Source organism: Streptopelia decaocto (assembly GCF_964273445.1).
Source record: "Streptopelia decaocto genome assembly, chromosome: 4".
Lineage (NCBI taxonomy): Eukaryota > Metazoa > Chordata > Aves > Columbiformes > Columbidae > Streptopelia > Streptopelia decaocto.
The window spans coordinates 55148685-55167742 of NC_138658.1; the positions used below are offsets into that span (position 1 = coordinate 55148685).

A 19058-nucleotide genomic window follows, 5' to 3' on the forward strand; every position below is an offset into this window, starting at 1 on the left:
AACTCTATAATTCTAATTTTTTTTTTTTTTTTAATACAAATGCTGTTTTTACTTGCAAACCATCTGCAAGAATGATCACAGCCTCACAACTGTGGAGTTTTGTATACAGTCTTGAAGAGCCTTCCTGCTTCATGGATGTGGAGGACTGAATACCATTTAAAAAAATGAAGGACACTGAAGATACTGATATCTGTGAAAAGAAATCTGTTACAGATTTGGACAGTGTCACAGAATTGTTTAGGTTGGAAGGACCTCTGGGGAACATCTAGTCAAATTCCTTTCTTCAAAGTAGGGTCACCTAGAGCAGATTGCTCAGGGCTGTGTCCAGTCAGGTTTGAATAACTGGAGACTCCACAACCACTGTGGGCAGATCGTTCCAGTGTTTAACCACTCTCACAGTAAAAAATGTTTTTTCTTATGTTTAGATGGAAATTTCTTGCTTCCTGTTTATTGTAACTGATGCTTTAGATTAGTATCTTGCCAATATTTACATGAAGCATTCTCAGCTTTCATGAGGGTTCTTTTGCAGTTCTTGTCTTGCCAGTTTTCCTTTGGAGTTGTGCTCATTTCCCTTCGTGCACTCATCTCCAAGCTTTAGAAACTGTTCTTCTCTAGGCCTTGTACATCTTCATTGATTCACAGAATCTCATGTTGAAGCTTTTTTTAGGAAAATCCTTTTCTATTACCTTGTCCTCAGAGCTATGTTTCTGGTTACCGTTAACATCACCAGAGGATTCTGAGCTACAAGCACATGTACGCAGATTTCTGCATGTGAAATTCTACATGATTTGCTAATGAAAGTTCATTATACACCTCTTACAGAAAGTGCTCTTAACCTTTTATTTCAAATACTCAGTTAACATGTTTGTTGTTTTTTGTTTTTTTTTTTTCCTTCCCACTTATTTTTTTTACTCAAAGTGAAACTGCACACTTTGGAGTTCTCCCCAAAACTGACCTGTTTCAGTAGAGCTAAAGCAAAGACTGTTATTGAAGCCAGATCTGCTTATTTGTAGATTATGATTTTAGAGCATTCAGAATGTCAAACCATTTCTTTTTTGGATAACACATGTTGTTATTGTTTGTAAAGCAATTATTTTCTCCTAAATTATTAATATAAATTTTGAAACACTTTTTTTTTGAAAATTGCAGTAATTCTATTTCAGAAACTTTTGCTGAGACTCCTGGAAGCATGCTTATGTGAAATTTTGAAACTGTGACTCAGGTCAATGTGTTTGTCTAGATCGATGATATTTTCTTTTCTTAGAAGATAATTGGAATAATAACATGGAGGGAAGATGGTCAATACGTGAAATTGTATAGAGGCATTTTGGTTCTGTTCACTCGATAGTGTCCAGCACTTAGAAAATATTAATGTAATTACAAGCACCATAGTGTTTTCTCCTCTTCTCCAACAGCAGGAGGGCATAGTGTTATACAGTAGGTAGTTTTTTACATACTAAAGAATATTGTGTATTTATATAATTGAACATCAAAAATAAGGAATCCTTTTGTTTTTCAGCATGCAGATATATGGCCACCTGCTGGAAAAGCAAGAAAACAGTCTATAACTAAAAGTCCAAAGGTTGGAGGCTTACCACTCATTCCCATTCAACAGGAGAAGAACACTTGCAAAATCAGAGCGAGTACAGAAGTAAGTGGGGTTTAAACTTGATCTAGAGTTTCTAACCACAATACTGTACTTTTAAATAGTCCAGTAATACTGAAATTTCTACGGACGGATAAATATAAAATGTAGGTGCTTTTATGCAATTTTCATTGTTTTATTATTAAGGGAACAGTTATGACAATTTAATGTAAAAAAACATTGTGACCTAAACTTGTGTCACCTCTTTGGCTGTTGAGTAAATCAATAGTGGATTTTGTGTGTGTGTGTGTGTTTGAGGATTTTTGAACACTGACTGTTCGTTAGAAGTAAATAGGACTTTTAGCTGGAAATATAATGCACATTATTACAGTGCGTGTGATTAGTTTTATTTTAATAAGGTACTTGAAAACTGTTCTGCATGGGTATTCCACCATATCTTCTGTATAAAATAACTGCACGGTTTTAGTTATCTGCTCTGTGAATGTCATGGAAAAGCTCAGATGGAGCTGACTGTGATACATTTAAGTTGTAATATTATTAGTCTCAATGAAGAACAAGAGGATTTAGTTACAACTCTTTGCAGAGACTGAGCTGTGTCACTACATTACGCGCACTAATGATATATCTCAACCTTACCATATTAGCTTGAGATCACAGTATCACAGTATCACAGTATGTTTGGGATTGGAAGGGACCTCAAAAGATCATCTAGTCCAATCCCCCTGCTGGAGCAGGAACACCTAGGTGAGGTCGCACAGGAACATGTCCAGGCGGGTTTTGAATGTCTCCAGAGAAGGAGACTCCACAACCCCCCTGGGCAGCCTGTTCCAGTGCTCTGTCACCCTTACTGAGAAGAAGTTTCTTCTCAAATTTAAGTGGAACATCTTGTGTTCCAGCTTGATCCCATTACCCCTTGTCCTATCATTGTTTGCCACCGAGAAGAGCCTGGCTCCATCCCCATGGCACTCACCCTTTATATATTTATAAACATTAATAAGGTCCCCCCTTAGTCTCCTCTTCTCCAAACTAAAGAGACCCAGCTCCCTCAGCCTTTCTTCATAAGGGAGGTGCTCCACTCCCTTAATCATCTTGGTTGCCCTACGCTGGAGATGAATTTCTGGTATCTATACAGAGATACTGATGCCTCTGGGGAGGACTTATTTGCCTTACTTCCAGCTGAGAAGAAGTGGTGGTAGTAGAGGTGCTGTTCTGTTTGGGAAAAATAGTGGTAACTAAACAATGCAGCAAAGAATAAGTGTTGAAACAGAACACTTTGGTCCTTTGACTGTATGCAGTGTTGTTTCTTGTATATTTTAGAGGATTTTGAAGGGAGGTAGATAATATGGTTTGTGTTTGTCACAGAGGGACTCTAAAATTAGTTTTAGGCATACAGCCAAGTCCAAAACACTTTTATTCTGTCCGGAAAAGTCCGGCAAAACAACCAATTAGAAGCAGGGTTTATACAATTAGTTAGCACTCCAGTAACATAAAATACAGGTTCAGATATCAGTTGAGGAAATTACTGGGGTACAGCAAATAAGAATAATAGAGACCCACAGCGTGCATACCTGCACTTACAAAAAAAACAACACCAGAGCCATCCCTGGCTCCAGGATACTACACTTGCTCATCTGGTGAGGAAATCCCTTGCTTATCTTAGCAAGGAATTATTTAATACACTCACTTATCTGGTGAGGAAATATACTTGCCTGTCTCCGGCAAGGACCTACACTCACTTATGCAGCGAGGAAAATATCTAGTAAGTTATCACTCACCCACACGCGGAGATGAGGCAGTCCCAGTCCTGGGAGGTTACCTTAGATGGTGTCCCAGTCCCAGGAGGGTTCTCAACGGCAGCAGGCCCGTGGCTCTGAGAGGACCACACAAAGGGGATCCTCGGCGGGAACCCTGTTTTTATAGTCTTGTCAGATCTGGCTGTGGGCATTCCAGAAGCTTCTCGGCTTCTCTGCACCCTCCCACTCTGGCTAGGGACGCCCAGAAACTTCCCGACTTCTCGGTGCCTCTACCCTGTCCTGGCTAACGGCAAACAAAAGGAGCTGTTAACTGCCCCACTGAAGGAGAGGGGGCATGTGTTGTGAAAGAGAGAGATGTGCCTGCACCTTCCACATCGATGAAAAGGCAGGGGAGGTGGGGATGTGCAACTGCCACAGTGTTACCACCACTTACAGAGATAGTGGTTCAGGCACAGATTGGAAAGCTGGCTCAGTTCCATAGCAAACCAAAAGCGAAGGCAGAATTAGTGCTTTATCTAAATGGCAACTCTGTCTTTCTCCTATGACACTTTCTTCCAGCCTTTCTGCTCTGCCTTACTGCATAACAGTGTAAATGCAATTATGGTTTTCTGATTTTGTTTAATTTCTCATTTCACTTTAACCTTCTCTCAGAAAGTATTTTTGCAATTCTTTGATAATTTCCTTCCAATGTTTGCATTTTTAAACTTTTTTTGATGAAAGTAAGTAATTCAAAAAGCTTCATAACCCTTAGAAATTTCTCCTACCTATCCTTTATGCAGGTACAGTTGAGATCTCTAATGCATTCTTTGAGATGGCTACAAATTCAGACCTTCTAGGATAAAGGGGTTTATTGGACTTTGAGCTTCATGATTTTAAATCCCTAATACCTTGTAGTTCTAGACTTAATTTTTATTGTTATTTTTGTGGATAATGTGCTTGATTAGGAAGGACTGTAACATTTTGTACCCTGCAACATAGGAGAGGTCTGCATTTAAACTTAAAAGTAGAAGATCACAGCCTTTATTTATGCCATGACTAGATCTAGAGAAGTTTTATGTAACGAGTATTTGTATACTTTAGGAAGGCTATTTTCCATTACATAATTGTGTTAAAAACTAATACTTTTTTTTCTTTTTTTTTTTTTTTTTCATGGAAACCTAAAACTTTAATGAACAATAGAACAGTGCTGGGAAGTAAATATATGATATGGTTTTTTAAGGAGAAATATCATACAGCAGTGTAGTCAGTAAAGCAATAGGTATCCATTGGAGACTATGCCTTCATTCTTTCCATATATTTTTCGTACTTCTCCAACAAGCAAAGATATCTCCATTTTTAAGCATTAGAGTGTAATAAGGGAAGTCAGCATTTTCTGAAAGGTGATGATTTATGAAAAATGGACATCTGATTACAGATCAATGCATAAACTTGTAGTGGAAATGTGATCAAAATTATCTTCATATAGGCAGGAAAAGAGACTTGAAAATTTTACAAACGGTGAAGAAAGTGACATCTTTGATGTGAAGACAAAAGGAGGGGAAAAAAAAAAAAAAATATGAGAAAAAAACCCAAACAAGCAAACCAAAAAAACACACCAAAAACCAAACCCAAACAACAAAAACACACGTGAAAAACAAAACAAAACACAAAAACAACAATGAACAAACAACTCAAAATATCTACAAACCAACAAGTTTGTTATTAATGTTCTATGCTAAGACGTCTATATTGAATTTCTACTTTTTTTCCCATTATTGGAAGTAATTTTATTGTGTCCTAATGAGAGAAATATATAATACAGAAAGTTTGGAAACACTGTATAACTTATAATAACAAATAGCATCAAACTATTTGCATTATTTCTGCACCACTTGTTGCATACATGGATCATGCATGAGAAATATGCATATTTCTCATACAGAATCATTTAACTTAAATAGAAATACATTGCTGTATGTCTACAGTAAGTCTGTGATTTTATTTCAAAATATGGGAAGACTGAGAAATTACCAGAAACTTTTTCTTTCAAACTGTGGTCAAAAATCATATTGACATAATAGGTTATACCTGTGCAGTGTTTTGAAAGGAACAGTATGTCACAGTGATAATGAAGGATGCAGATAGATAGGGTTGCTCTATATTTTCTTGCTGGTTATGTGCAGAAAAAGGAAAAATGTAGTTAGTTGTACGTAATATTATAATCATTTTTTCATCAATTATTTTATTAAGGGGCTGAAATTTAGAGGCAAACGTCTGTTTCTAACATGAAATTGTTGCTTTTTACCTTAGGGGTTATTGGGAGAAAAGTATAGAGTCCAGCAGTGTAATTTATAGTATGTGACTAACGGTGGATCAAATGCTAAGAGATAATATTATAAAGAAATTTGAGCTGGCAGCTTTTTTCACACATCATAACGATAAGTTATTTTTAAGGGAAGATGTTTATAACTGTAACTGTTAGTTCCCTAATTTGAACAACAGAATTTCACTGTCAGTTGAATATTCTTACAATGCAAATGTCTGGAATTTAGGATTCCTGTATATACTGAATCTACTTTAAAAGCTAAAAATGTTGAGTAGTAGTCTGTGTTAAGGGGCTGCATACCAATATATAAGACTTTTTCAGATGAATAGGCAATCTTTAATCTGTCCTGTATTTGATCTCTTCCTACTCTTGCTATGCACAGTTTAAAATAGGAACTATACTGACTTCAGAAGTGTAGTTGGTGTTTTTCTTCTCAAACGATGGAAAAATTGGAACTTGATGTAAAAATTCCTGTAAATAGAAGAATTTTGCTCCTGACTGAATTTCACTAATAATTCTTAGTTTGCTGAGCAACAGTGTGTAGCTTGGAATGTATTACTATGTTTTCTGAAAGGTACTGCATGAAATTTACATTCCATATTTTACATGCAGATTTTCACAGATAGTCTCTTTGTTATTATTTCATTGATTGAACATGAGTCACTGGTGGTAATCTCCCTGTTTTCTTGTTCATGCAATAACATCATTTTAAATGGAAAATTAGAGCTTTTTAAAATATTTGGCAGAACAGAATTCCCCACATTCTTGAGTCATTGGGACACTTCCTCAGTTGCCCTCAACTTTTTTCCACTAGGTATAGCTGAACACGTTAAATATTAAGATGCTTCTTGCTGGCTTAGGTGATAGCAGGAGATTCTAAACTGGTAGCAGTTGTTACTGAGGGCAGTAGAATTTAAAGGAGTCTTCAGGCAAGCTAAAATATGCTCCATAGCACGCACCAGTGGTAGCCCATGCAGCAGTATTAACTCTTGCATGCATTGTTGTTCTGGGACTGTTGTGTGTGGGGTTTTTGTTTGCTTTGTTTTTTGCTTGTGTTTTTGTTTGTTTGGTTGGTTTTTTGGACATGTGATGGCCACTGGTGCTTCATTATTAATGGATAGTTTTCATTCTCGGTGAATGCAAATAGAAATACCAGCCTCCTTAATGCTAAAAGTGATATCAATAAAATAACCCCTCTATCTGCTCTTTTAAAAATTGTGATTTATGTCACCCAAATGTTTGTTTCTTGTACTATTGAACAGATGCTAGCTCAGGTGAAATTTCAAGAGACTGCACAACTTTATACATTGTTTTATAGCTTCGATCTCTTTAATGTAAACTCATTTAATATTTATTGTTTTTCTTCCTCCACAGCACCTAATTTGCTGCATCAACACTCATTTTTTGTAATGGGCTTATGTTTGCTGTCCTCATGAAGAAAGAAATGTCACTTTAAATATAAAGGCAAATAAGAATGGCAGAGGAATTTATTGTATTCTGTCTGCTCAGTTGGTGTGGCAGCAGGCAGATCATTCGTTTTGTGAAAGAACCTTATAGTTCTTGAAGAAAATAAGGTCTTGGAATTCTTTAGTGTATGACATCTTTGTTGACTACTAGAAGGTACTCAAAGCTGAGGGAGACATTAGGCCTTTTTGTCTTTCCCATGTGCCACTTGTTCAGTTTGGCTGGATTTTTATGGAGTTACTCATCCATAGCACATGAGCAAGTTGTAAAATGGAATCTTGATACCTCATGTATTTTAAAGCAAATGTGAAAAAATATTCAAACACCTAGAGAAGAGCTAGTTGAGATACATCTAGATGAGTGTTATAGTTAGGATCAGGAGTGCACTTTAGGAGCAAATCTTCCAGTTGTTCCCATTTACTGTGTTCTGCTTTGTATTGTGGATTGGTTCTAGAGCATGTGAATTAGGATTGCTTTCAGATGAAATTGAAGTTGAAGGTGTTCTGCAGGAGCATATCTAATGCACTGCAGCCAAAAAATAGGCCTTCTACCAGGAAGAGAAAGCTAAAGCGAAAAACAAAACAAAACACAGCCCTGAAATAATGTTAGTGTGGATGTCAGGTTTCTACCACTTTGATTTCACTTTGGTTTCACTTTTGTTTCAATATACAGATATGGTCCTAATGGGCCAACCCAGTTGCAAATTTAGATGCACCATTTGATTTACCTTTCATTTTCTACAGCTTAAGAACCTGAAAACAGCCCAACAGCATGGAACAGTTGCATTGCCATCAGTTTGTTTTATCTGAGTTCCTAGTATGTTACTTAAAATTACTAGCCAAAATTTGAAAAAAACAGCCAGTCTTTATAATTTCGCAGAATCACAGAATGTTGGGGATTGCAAGTGACCTCAAAAGATCATCTAGTCCAATCCTCCTGCTGGAGCAGGAACACCTAGATGAGGCTACACAGGAATGTGTCCAGGCGGGTTTTGAATGTCTCCAGAGAAGGAGACTCCACAACCCCACTGGGCAGCCTGTTCCAGTGCTCTGTCACCCTCACTGAGAAGAAGTTTCTTCTCAAATTTAAGTGGAACCTCTTGTGTTCCAGTTTGAAGCCATTACCCTTTGTCCTACCATTGGTTGTCACTGAGAAGAGCCTGGCTCCATCCTCGTGGCACTCACCCTTTATATATTTATAAACATTAATAAGGTCCCCCCTCAGTCTCCTCTTCTCCAAGCTAAAGAGACCCAGCTCCCTCAGCCTTTCCTCATAAGGGAGATGCTCCACTCCCTTAATCATCTTCGTTGCCCTGCACTGATCTCTCTCCAGCAGTTCCCTGTCCTTCTTGAACTGAGGGCCCCAGAACTGGACACAATATTCCAGATGTGGTCTCACCAGGGCAGGGTAGAGGGGAAGGAGAACCTCCCTGGACCTACTAACCAAACCACCCCCCTTCTAATACACCCCAGGATGCCATTGGCCTTCCTGGCCACAAGGGCACAGTGCTGGCTCATGGTCATCATGTTGTCCATTAGGACTCTCAGGTCCCTTTCTGCTACGCTGCTCTCTAATAGGTCATTTCCCAATTTATACTGAAACCTGGGGTTGTTCCTACCCAGATGCTATACTCTACACTTGCCCATGTTATATTTCCCTGCCCAACTCTCCAGCCTGTCCAGGTCTCGCTGGATGGCAGCACAGCCTTCTGGCATGTCAGCCACTCCTCCCAGCTTGGTGTCATCTGCAAACTTGCTGATAGTGCACTCTATGTCCTCATGCAAGTCATTGATGAATATATTGAATAATACAGGCCCCAGTACCGACCCTTAAGGCACTCCACTAGATATAGGCCTCCAACTAGACTCTGCCCCATTGACCACGACTCTCTGGCTTCTTCCCTTCAGCCAGTTCACAGTCCACCTCACTACCTGATCATCCAGACTGCACTCCCTCAGTTCAGCTGTAAGGATGCTGTGGGAGACTGTGTCAGATGCCTTACTGAAGTCAAGGTGGACCACATCCACCACCCTGCCGTCATCCATCGACATCGTTAGGTCCTCATAAAAGTCAATGAGGTTGGTCAAGCATGACTTCCCCTCGGTGAACCATGTTAACTGCCCCTAATGACCCTCTTATCCTTGATATGCCTTGAGATGGTACCAAGGATAAATCATTCCATCAGTTTCCCACGGATGGAGGTGAGGATTTGCTTTCCTCCAGTCCTCAGGCACCTCTCTCATTTCCCAAGACTGGCAAATATGATGGAGAGTGGTCCAGCAATGACCTCAGCCAGCTCCCTCAGCACCCGTGGGTGCATCCCATCCAGACCCATGGATTTATGGATGTCCAGATTGCCTAATTGCTCCCTAATCCAGTCCTCATCAACTGAGGCAAACTCCTCTATTGTCCTGACTTCCTCTGGGGCCTCAGCAATATGGGGCTCCTCAGGACAGCCTCGGGCAGAGTAGACTGAGACAAAGAAGGCATTCAGTAACTATGCTTTCTCTGTATCTTCTGTCACCAGGGCACCCACCTCGTTCATCAGTGGGCCTACATTGCTTCTGGTATTAGTTTTATCTGCCACATATTTGGAAAAGCTCCTTCTGTTGTCCTTGATCCCTCTCGCCAGGTTTAATTCTAAGGAGACCTTATCTTTCCTAGTTGCCTCCCTACACCCTTTGACAACAACCTTATATTCTTCCCAGGTGGCCAGCCCCTCCTTCCATGATCTGTAAACTCTCCTCTTCCACTTGAGCTTACCCAGCAGTTCCCTGTTTAACCACGCAGGTCTCCTGACTCCCTTCCTTGACTTCCTATGTGTCGGGATGCTCTGATCTTGAGCCTGGTAGAAGGAGTCCCTGAACGCTAACCAACTATCTTGGGACCCTTTACCTTCAAGCAGCCTTGCCCATGGGATTTCCCCTAGCAATTGTTTGAAAAGGCCAAAGTTTGCCCTGCTGAAGTCCAGGGTTGCAATTCTGCTTGCTATTCTGTTCCTGCCACACAAGACCCTGAACTCCACCATTTCATGGTCACTAGAACCAAGGCAGCCTGCAACCTTTATCGCTTCAACCAGACCCTCCTTGTTAGTGAGGATGAGATCCAGCAGCGCACCTCTCCTAGTTGGCTCCTCCACCCTTTGCATCAAAAAGTTACCGTCAAGGCACTGGAGGAACCTCCTAGACTGTGGCTGGCTGGCTGAGCAGTCCTTCCAGCAAACATCAGGGAAGTTAAAATCCCCCACCACAACCAGGGCTTGTGACTGTGAGGCTGTTCTCAGCTGTCTGTAGAAGGCCTCATCAGCTTCCTCACCCTGATCTGGTGGCCTGTAATAGACACCCACAACAGTATCACCCCTGCCAGCCTGCCCCTTAATTCTCACCCATAGACTCTCAACTCGCCCCTCATCCATGCCTGGATAATACTCAGTTTGTTGTAGTTGCTCTCTCACGTAAAGAGCAACTCCACCATCACGCCTGGCTGCCCTGTCTTTCCTGAAAAGGACATAGCCATCCATGACCACATTCCAGTCATGTGTGCTGTCCCACCATGTCTCCGCAATTGCCACCAGGTCATAATCTCCTGCCCGAACACAGGTTTCTAACTCCTCCTGCTTATTCCCCGTGCTGTACACATTGGTGTACAGGCATTTCAGGGAGCGAGCTGAGCACAAGCACACTGATTTCACCCTAGGGGTATGGAAGGCCACCCAGTCTTCGTTAACTCTAGGGTGCTGCCCCACTGATGCAAGGCCAGCTTCCACCCCATCACGCTTCATATCTAGTTTAAAGCTCTCCAAATGAGCCCTGCTAATTCCTGTCCCAGCATCCTTTTGCCCCTGCGAGATAAACCTTTCCCATGTATCACTGTTTGGACTGGTGTCTTGTAAAACCAGCTGTTGTCAAAGCACCCAAAGCCCTGCCTGTAGCACCAGTCTTGTGGCCTATTTTTTGGGGACTGAATTTTTCTATTCCATCCCACATCATCACCCAAAACTGGAAGGAGGGAAGAGAAAAATCAGTTGAGCGCCAGAGTCTTTTACCATCCGTCCCAAGGCATTGAAATCTTTCTTCATTCCCATCAGACTGCGGGATGCAGCTTCCTGTCTGGAAGATGAGCAGTGGGTAGTAGTCTGTTGGGTGCACCAGGTTGGGGAGCATCCTGGTGATGTCCCTGATCCGGGCTCCAGGTAGACTGCACACTTCCCTACGATGAGGGTCAACTCTGCAGACTGGGCCCTCTGTCCCCCTCAGAAAGGAATTGCCTACTACAATGATCCTTCTTTCTTTCTATCTGAGGTGATCTTGAAGCGTGGAGTCAACTGCCTCTTTCTATGTGACCTTGTAGGCAGATCTTGCACCACATCCTCACCTACCTCTTCTTCAAGATCCAGGGCCTCAAACCTATTATGGAGGGGCACCTGGGGAAGCAACACAGGTCTGCAGGGGTATTGCCTGCGGCACCGAACTGGAACCTACTTCCAACCCTCATAATCTTTTCGGTTCCCTACCTCTGCCCGACAGCGACAGGGCAGAGGCTGGCTCAGGTCTTCCTCTTCTGCCCGATAGGGCAGGGGGTCCATCACATTTTGGGGGGTATCCCCCTGGAGCCTCTCTGAATGGCACGCCAGGGAGTTACTCCACCAGTCGATCTCCTTTTCACACTCGCTGATGGACCTAAGCATCTCAACCTCCTCCTTAAGTTTTGTGACCATGCTGAGCAGATCTTGCACCTGCTCACACCTCACACAGGTGGGATGCTGGCCATCCTCTGCCTGCAGCAGCAGGCTCTGGCACTCCCTGCAGCCAGAGACCTGAACAGCCGTGGTTTGGGGCAGGCAGTCAGTCTGAGTCACTACAGTCTTCTTGGCTTTATCAAGGAATACTGAACAGCTGCTGAGAATGTTTGTGTGATCATATAAAATTATCTTTCATACTTTCGTGTAGCTCAGACATTAAGTTAGCAAAATTGCAAAATTCTGAGTTGTATTTGTTCAGCTGAAGAATTCTGAGTTTTTAAGAGTATATGGGTTTTCTGTAAAACATGAAAAACTTGAAAACTTAGTCTGCTGTGGTAGAATGAAGAAACAAATTGTGAGCATGAAAATTAATGACTTTATTGTCGTGGTACATTTAATTAAAAGATTTATGGAATTTTTATGGAAGTATCGCTAATAGAGAAAATATGTCCACTAAACATGCTTACTAAGTGTTAATAGCACAAATTGTTGGAATTTAAAACTATTAACTGTGCTGTCTCAGCTCAAGTTAAATTGATTTTTCTTTTAAACTTATGTGAAACTAATGAGCAAAAATTGCAGTCTAAATATTTAATATTATGTTAATGTGAATGATCTTCTCTTTGCTTGTTTGCTCAGAATATAGCACTGCAGTCTGGGAAATCGAAATTTGGTGAGCATCATGAAAATGACTTTCTGGAAGACAGAAAAAACTTGAAAGAAAAAGCATCTATTGTGGCACAATGTTTGGAACGGAAGGAGGAGAAAGTGCGAAATAATGCAAAAACACATCGGAGCTTGATTTCTGTTGAGCATGTAGGTGCAGGGATGACTGACCTACACCAAAGATCACATAGGGCACAGAAGAAAAAGAAGAACAAAACAAACAAAACTACTTTGGAATTAGACAACAAATTGCCATCAAATGTGATTCAGGAACTAAATACAGTGCTTCAGAAGAACAGAGCACTTCATGATGAAACTTCCAGCTGATATCCTGAATCTGACGCTAATATATATAATATATGTGTAATATGTGTATCTGTATTCCCTGGACAAAAGTGGTGTTTTTTTGATGTTTGTAGTTTGTACAGTGCAGAGGAAATATGATTTGTTTATATGCAGCTGTTGATTTTGTATATGTGTATGCCACATTATAATTTACGATTGAACAGGGAGAACTAAATATATAAAACCCCTAAAATTTGGAAGTTTTCCTGTGCAGTGCAATGACACCAGGGTTTTGTCTATTTCTTTTTTGTTGCAGATTTTTTTTGATATAAGAATTCTAAGCTCTATCAAAAGCTTTTGCTCTGTTTATATTCTGTACTATCTTTTAAGTACTGGAAAGATAACTTTTAGAAAGGCAGACAAGATATCTACTGAAATTCATACAGTTGGCCAGCAATATTTTTAATTGTCTAACACTATAAAAATGAGTAATATCTGCTTTGAAAAGTGATTTTTGCATGTTGTGGGGTTTTTTTTTGTTTGTTTTAATTTAAGAATAAAATTAGTATTTGCTTCCATAGATTTGTGGTCTGACAGAATGGCATGTGAAATAATCAAAACGGAGAGGAAGGTAGTAGTTAAGACAATGTATTAGTTCAGACAAAACTGTGTCTATATGGTGTACATCTGATTATGACATCTAAGCAATGAGAGAGAATACTGAGGATGACAAAAGTAAGTCTTCAAAGCAACATCTAATTTAAAAGGGTATATGATTTGGAAGAGTAGCATCATTTCTTTTTGCTCAACAGGCCTTGGTTAGCTCAGGCTGACAAAGGCAGACTGTTCTGTCACTGTTTGGATAGAGCTTGCTTGGTGCTGACAAAGTTGCTGGCATCTGACGAATATATAATATTCACATGAAAAATTAATTTCCTTAACAAAAATGGTCCATGCACAAGCATATCTATCAGAAGGGTGCTAACTTGGTTAAGAAGTGCCAGTTACTAAATGGGTGAGCAGATTAACCCTTCCCTTTACCATGAGGAACAAGGTGAAGAGTACGCTGTTTGCGGGGACTAGGAAATGCTTGTGCTACAACTGTCACACGGATCTTCTTCTGTGTGTGAGGAGAGGTCCCAAGGTTGAGACAGCCTCACCTCATTTGCTGCATTCTGAGTATGTAGGTGGCAGTTCCTGAAGACACGTGATGTACTACCCTGCAGCTTTTTTACTTTTTAAGCCCCGAGTTGCTTAGATTCAAAAATCAGAATCTGGCTTCAAAATACCTGTGTGAGCAATTAAATTGTTTGGTTTTCTTCAGTTGTTTTGTGGATCTCACTTTCACTTGTCCCGTGGGATTGCCTCCTTCCTCTCTTATGGCATATCTCAATTTTTACTGTGTGCCATAACAGCTGGATGGGCAGAAGGCACCACTGTGCTGAGGCTGTTTCCAGTGTTGCAGGTGCTGCCTGGTTAAGCAGCAGAACCAACAGAGCAGAGAGCTAATGAGCTCACACTGCACCTTTGCTTCAGGGGAGGCATTAATAACGGAATCTGCTTTATTCTGCGGCTGTCACTTTTGTGGTCTGATTAGCCACTCTGCCACAGATTTTCACCAGCCTTTTAAGAACTTACTGATGCTTTTAGTGTTCCTCAAGTTTTATTGGAATTGGCCAGACCTCGTAGGTTAGAAGAGAGAATTTTAAACTTTTAAAACTTTGAATAAAATAAATGGTTTATTGAAAATTGTTTTAAATAGTATCTTAATTCCTTAAAATTTCAGAGGAAAAATTAAATTTAATCAGCATGAATGAAATTTGATTTTTATTAATGGATAGTTTTGTGGCTGCTTTATGTTACTGAATTTCTTCCCGTAGAGAAGCAGTATGCTCACTTATCCTCTCTTCTATTTTTGGTAGTCACAGGTGCCGTAACATTTCTCACATCATTTACTTCTATTCTTGATTGCATTGAGCAGCTTAATTGGAAAAATAATTTCTTTGATCAAAGAAATCAGACAAATGACTCAAATAATGTATCTGGCAACTCTGCTAAGAAGTACAAGGAAAATGAGATCAAACTCAAATATTTTGTCATATCTTGTATTTATTCGTCTGGAATGTAGCCCTGACAAAGCAACCTTAGTCTTTCAGACTTTGCACTTACCATATCTGACCAGTTGTTAAATCTGAAACAAGTGTGTAGATTTTAGTTTTCCCAGTGTACTATTGACTGTTTTGCTACTTTTAATTTGTAATTGAGCGTCTTCTAATCATTGAGGCCCTGGCTTAAGAAAGCATATAAACCTGAACTTAAATTGTATTGACTAAAGCTGGTGCTTAATGTTAATAAGGACATTCTTAATTGCTGATTTGAATCAGGGCCTAGTGCTATCAAGAGAAATTACTTTCCAGCTGGGGCTGGACCTGAATATACTGTTTACAGTTGTACTTTTGTTTGCAGATATTTTTCAGTGTTGAGTAATGGTTGCTGTATTGCTTATCTCTTTATTGGGTTCTTAAAAATGACATTTACCTCTGCTGAAAGCCTTGTGCATCATTTAAGCCTCTACACTAATGGAACAAATGGAGCAATGGAAGGGTTTCATGCATTGAGGTATGTCTGTGAAGAAAATGTTTTGTGTATTTTTATTGGATCTAAGGACTACAGAAACATTTGTTCTATTTCAAAAGCATATCGCAGATAACGTGTCTGTATGGCTGTTTTTAAAAGGCTCTAAATATCAAGAAGAAAATATTTTTTACTAAAATATGTTTAAATTTGGGTTTGTATGTGTATATACACATTCACTCTGTACGTGTGTGTGCATACAGTTATGTGCACATCCACAGAGATACATTGAATGGTGACAGTGTTAACCCAAGGAAAATAGAAACTAAATTTTCAATGAAATCTTTCAAATAGGTATCAAAGTTTTGGACAAATTATCTGATATATCATTGTTGCACTACAGATTTCAGACTGATTTAAGACCTGAAGAATAAATGCTTTATTGCAGTACCTTAATGGCTGCTGATCTTTTATTCTTCCTCTGTTATGTTATGGAATGGTAAAGGAAGAGTAATTTTCAGACAATAAATGGTAATTATTTTAATAAATGCTATTTCTCTAAAACAGGCAATGGATTTTTTCAGAAAAAAAAATCAATAAAAATGTTTACAAAAATATCTGTGTGTCTTTCCATATTGAATAGCCTGGTGTTTACTTTCTGATCAGCAAAATTAAATTAAATGAGAGACAGGTATTTTATATATGGCTTATTAAAGTGGGAAGACTAGGATTAAAAAATTTCAGTAAATTTCAGGTTCATCATTACCTTGTTAGACTTCTGCAGCGAATGTAGGTGTAAAGCTGACATGTAAGCCTGATTTATGCTAATTGTTTTAACATAATGTCTGATTTCTATTTGTGTGTTTTTTCTCACATTTATCAGGATGAGGGAAGGAAACAACACCAAACCTGAATTAAAGTACAATCTGGAATCTGTTTTATATTTTCCTTTAGTTGAGCTGATTATTGGCTACCATATTGGCATTTTTCTTTGAAACAGATCTTTTTCCGAGATACTATTTTGGGCTACCAGTTCAAAAGAGTAGTTAGAACAGTTTTTGTCCCCCAGCAGAGACTGTGTTAGTGTGTGATCAGTTGAACCAGATGAGATCTACAGAGTAAGCTGACGCAGAGCTTACTTTTACTGTGTGACTCAGATTGGGATGCAATTTCTACATTTTAAGGTTTTCCAAATGCTGTCCAACAATCTGTCCATCAGGGGAAGGATTTCCCCAAAGATTTCTTCAGCCATGTCATTGATTTTTTTGTTGTTGTTGTTTCTTCATTGTGAAGAGCTCTGGGCTGTTGTGCCTAAAGTGAGTTGTTAGGATGCCAGAGGCATCCCTGGGGTGCCTTCCATGGCCACATAGAGGGCTAGTTTTGTACTGCTCTGCAGATACAGGTTTATCAGAGAGCTGAAGTTACAGGAATTTTATCTAATTGGTATGATTCTTGTCCTCCCTGGTACAGTGCTGGCACAGTTTGTGTTCCTATGTGCTACCAGGCTACCACCAGCTCCACATCCCAAGTTCCAGGTTAAGGAGTCCAGGAAAAAACTTACATGCTTTGTTGGGGATGGTGGTGGTGCCAGCAGGAGTCAGGAGGTAAGGGGTGCGTGTCTCACTGGCTGAGACACTTTGTTATGAACCTACCCTGTCATACCACCTTTATGAGTTTTTAATCCTGTTGTCTAGTGCGAGCTGTTTCAGAAGGACAGAATGAGGTGTCAGACTGTTGCTGTCACCTGAATCAGAACAACTTCAGTGTGTGTGAGTCCAAATGGAAACTGAATTTGAAAAACAAACAAAAAACCAAAAACAAGTAAATACTGACTTAAGTCCTTGTTGTGAGCATAGCATGCTCTAAAAATACATTCAGTTTGTGCTATTTAGGGAAAATCTTCAGTTTCAGTAAATTACGTTAGGAAATCTGAACTATGTATGTGTGCAGGAGAGAAAGATTACCTTGATGGATAGGATATATTTCAAGTTGAATGGTTTGAAAAAATATGTACTAACTTAAAAAACTAAGCTTATTGCAGCAAGATTGACTGGGAAGATTCAGAATGCTTAGATAGGATCTATACAGTATTCCTGCTTCTGTCAAACTCGCTGGTGTTTGAGGCTAGATTGTGCTCTGTAAAAAAGGCAGGAAGCCTTACAAAGTTTTCTTCAATGTTCACACTAGATTTGGATGTTGTACTGCTTTACTTGCAACTTCACTGCGAATGGGATCCATCTGCAGCTAAGTTAAGGGGAAAAACAGTCCTGCTATTTTAATTCTTACCACTGCTGTAGCTTAACTGTCTAGTTATTGTCTCTGCTGAAATTTCTTTGAGAATATTCCTGTTATGCTTTGCTACTTATGCTCTACTAGAAAATCATGGCAATCTGTGATACTGGAGAGGAAGAAGGATGTGGATGTTAATGTCACAGTTGCAGTAGGCAATTGTTATCTTCCTTTGAACCTATACTCTTGCAATGCACTTCAGGTTTTTGGAGCGCTTTAGTACTTGCTTGGCCTACCTGGCCTTCCTGCTTGTTGTTCTAGACCCTATTCAATGTCATAGACTCTGGAACATCTCAGATTGTCTTCCATATACATCCTTGTTCTGCTCATTGGCTTGATGTGGTTTTGCACTGTTTTTCTAGTTTGTGACTCAAACTTCAGCCATGCTTTCTGCTTAGATCCCATGACATCTCTTGACTATTGACTTTGGCTTTGTTTGCAGATGGTATGTGCATTATGGTCAAGCTTGCCCTAACCTTTGTCTTAAGTCCTGGTAGGAATGTTGTCAGTGTTTCACTGTAAAGGGATTTCACTGAACTGGCCGAGAGATAGAGGTTTTGATGTTGACAAATAGGTGTTACAAAGTTCTGTAATTTATTTCTATAAATGCCTCTGAAGGTCTTCTACATATTTACATTTATAGTCCTCAGCAAATTAGAAGGCAAACTAAAGCAGATGTACTCTGTTTGCCTTTTAAAATTATTTTAGTTAATTCACTTAATGATCCTATAATATGTGTTGTGCTGGTAATAAGAATGCAATTTCTTGCGAGTTGTACCTTTGGTTACATAAACAGTAAAGCCTTTTCTTTCAAAATTTAATTAGCATTGGTTTGTCCAGTACTGCAGACTGCTTAAGAACTAACAGGTCTGAATAAATTGAGGTTTGTTTTACATATGAGTTTTAGAACTTGTTATTTTCTCCCCTATCTATGTTTCCAATATGTTCAATTTAAAAGCTAATAATTTGTTTGTATTTGACTAGTTTTATTTTGTGTGTCTGTTTAAATTACAGTGTGGTCAAAACATAATTTCTTCAAATAGGCTTTAGCCATTAGCCTTTAGTTCGCTGTGTCTTAGTTTCACTTGTGATTGGTGTCCAGCACTTAATTTGTTTTCAGGATTGTTGGTTTTCTTCCACTTTTTATTAATTCATCTTGTACACAGGAACTTTTCAGGCTCATTGAATGATAAATATCATAAATTGCATATAATAATCTTAAGGTCTTCCTAGGCTCCTTTTATAGGTAAAACATTTTTCATGAGGGTCCTTACAGGCTTTCCTTCCAGGGAAACAAGGTTTCATGGGAGATAAAACAACTTTCGTGTAGGAGAATGTGTCTAGGAGTCTTGTTTAAATCACTGAGTGAAACAA

General features: G+C 39.5%; 1 protein-coding gene across 5 annotated transcripts in view; it reads left to right on the forward strand.

Moving 5' to 3' along the window:
• Positions 1-16012, forward strand: part of ARAP2 (ArfGAP with RhoGAP domain, ankyrin repeat and PH domain 2) — a 144487-nt gene extending 128475 nt beyond the window's left edge. For 4 of the 5 annotated variants that reach the window (XM_082050754.1, XM_082050753.1, XM_082050756.1 and 1 more), the window contains 2 exons: positions 1520-1651; positions 12510-16012. In XM_082050754.1, coding sequence (XP_081906880.1) covers positions 1520-1651; positions 12510-12863 — 486 coding nt within the window. In that variant the 3' untranslated portion in view covers positions 12864-16012. Of the gene's footprint in view, positions 1-1519; positions 1652-12509 lie in introns of those variants that run through there. The other variant, XR_014183881.1, reaches the window with a different exon arrangement.
• The last annotated feature ends 3046 nt before the right edge of the window (positions 16013-19058 follow it).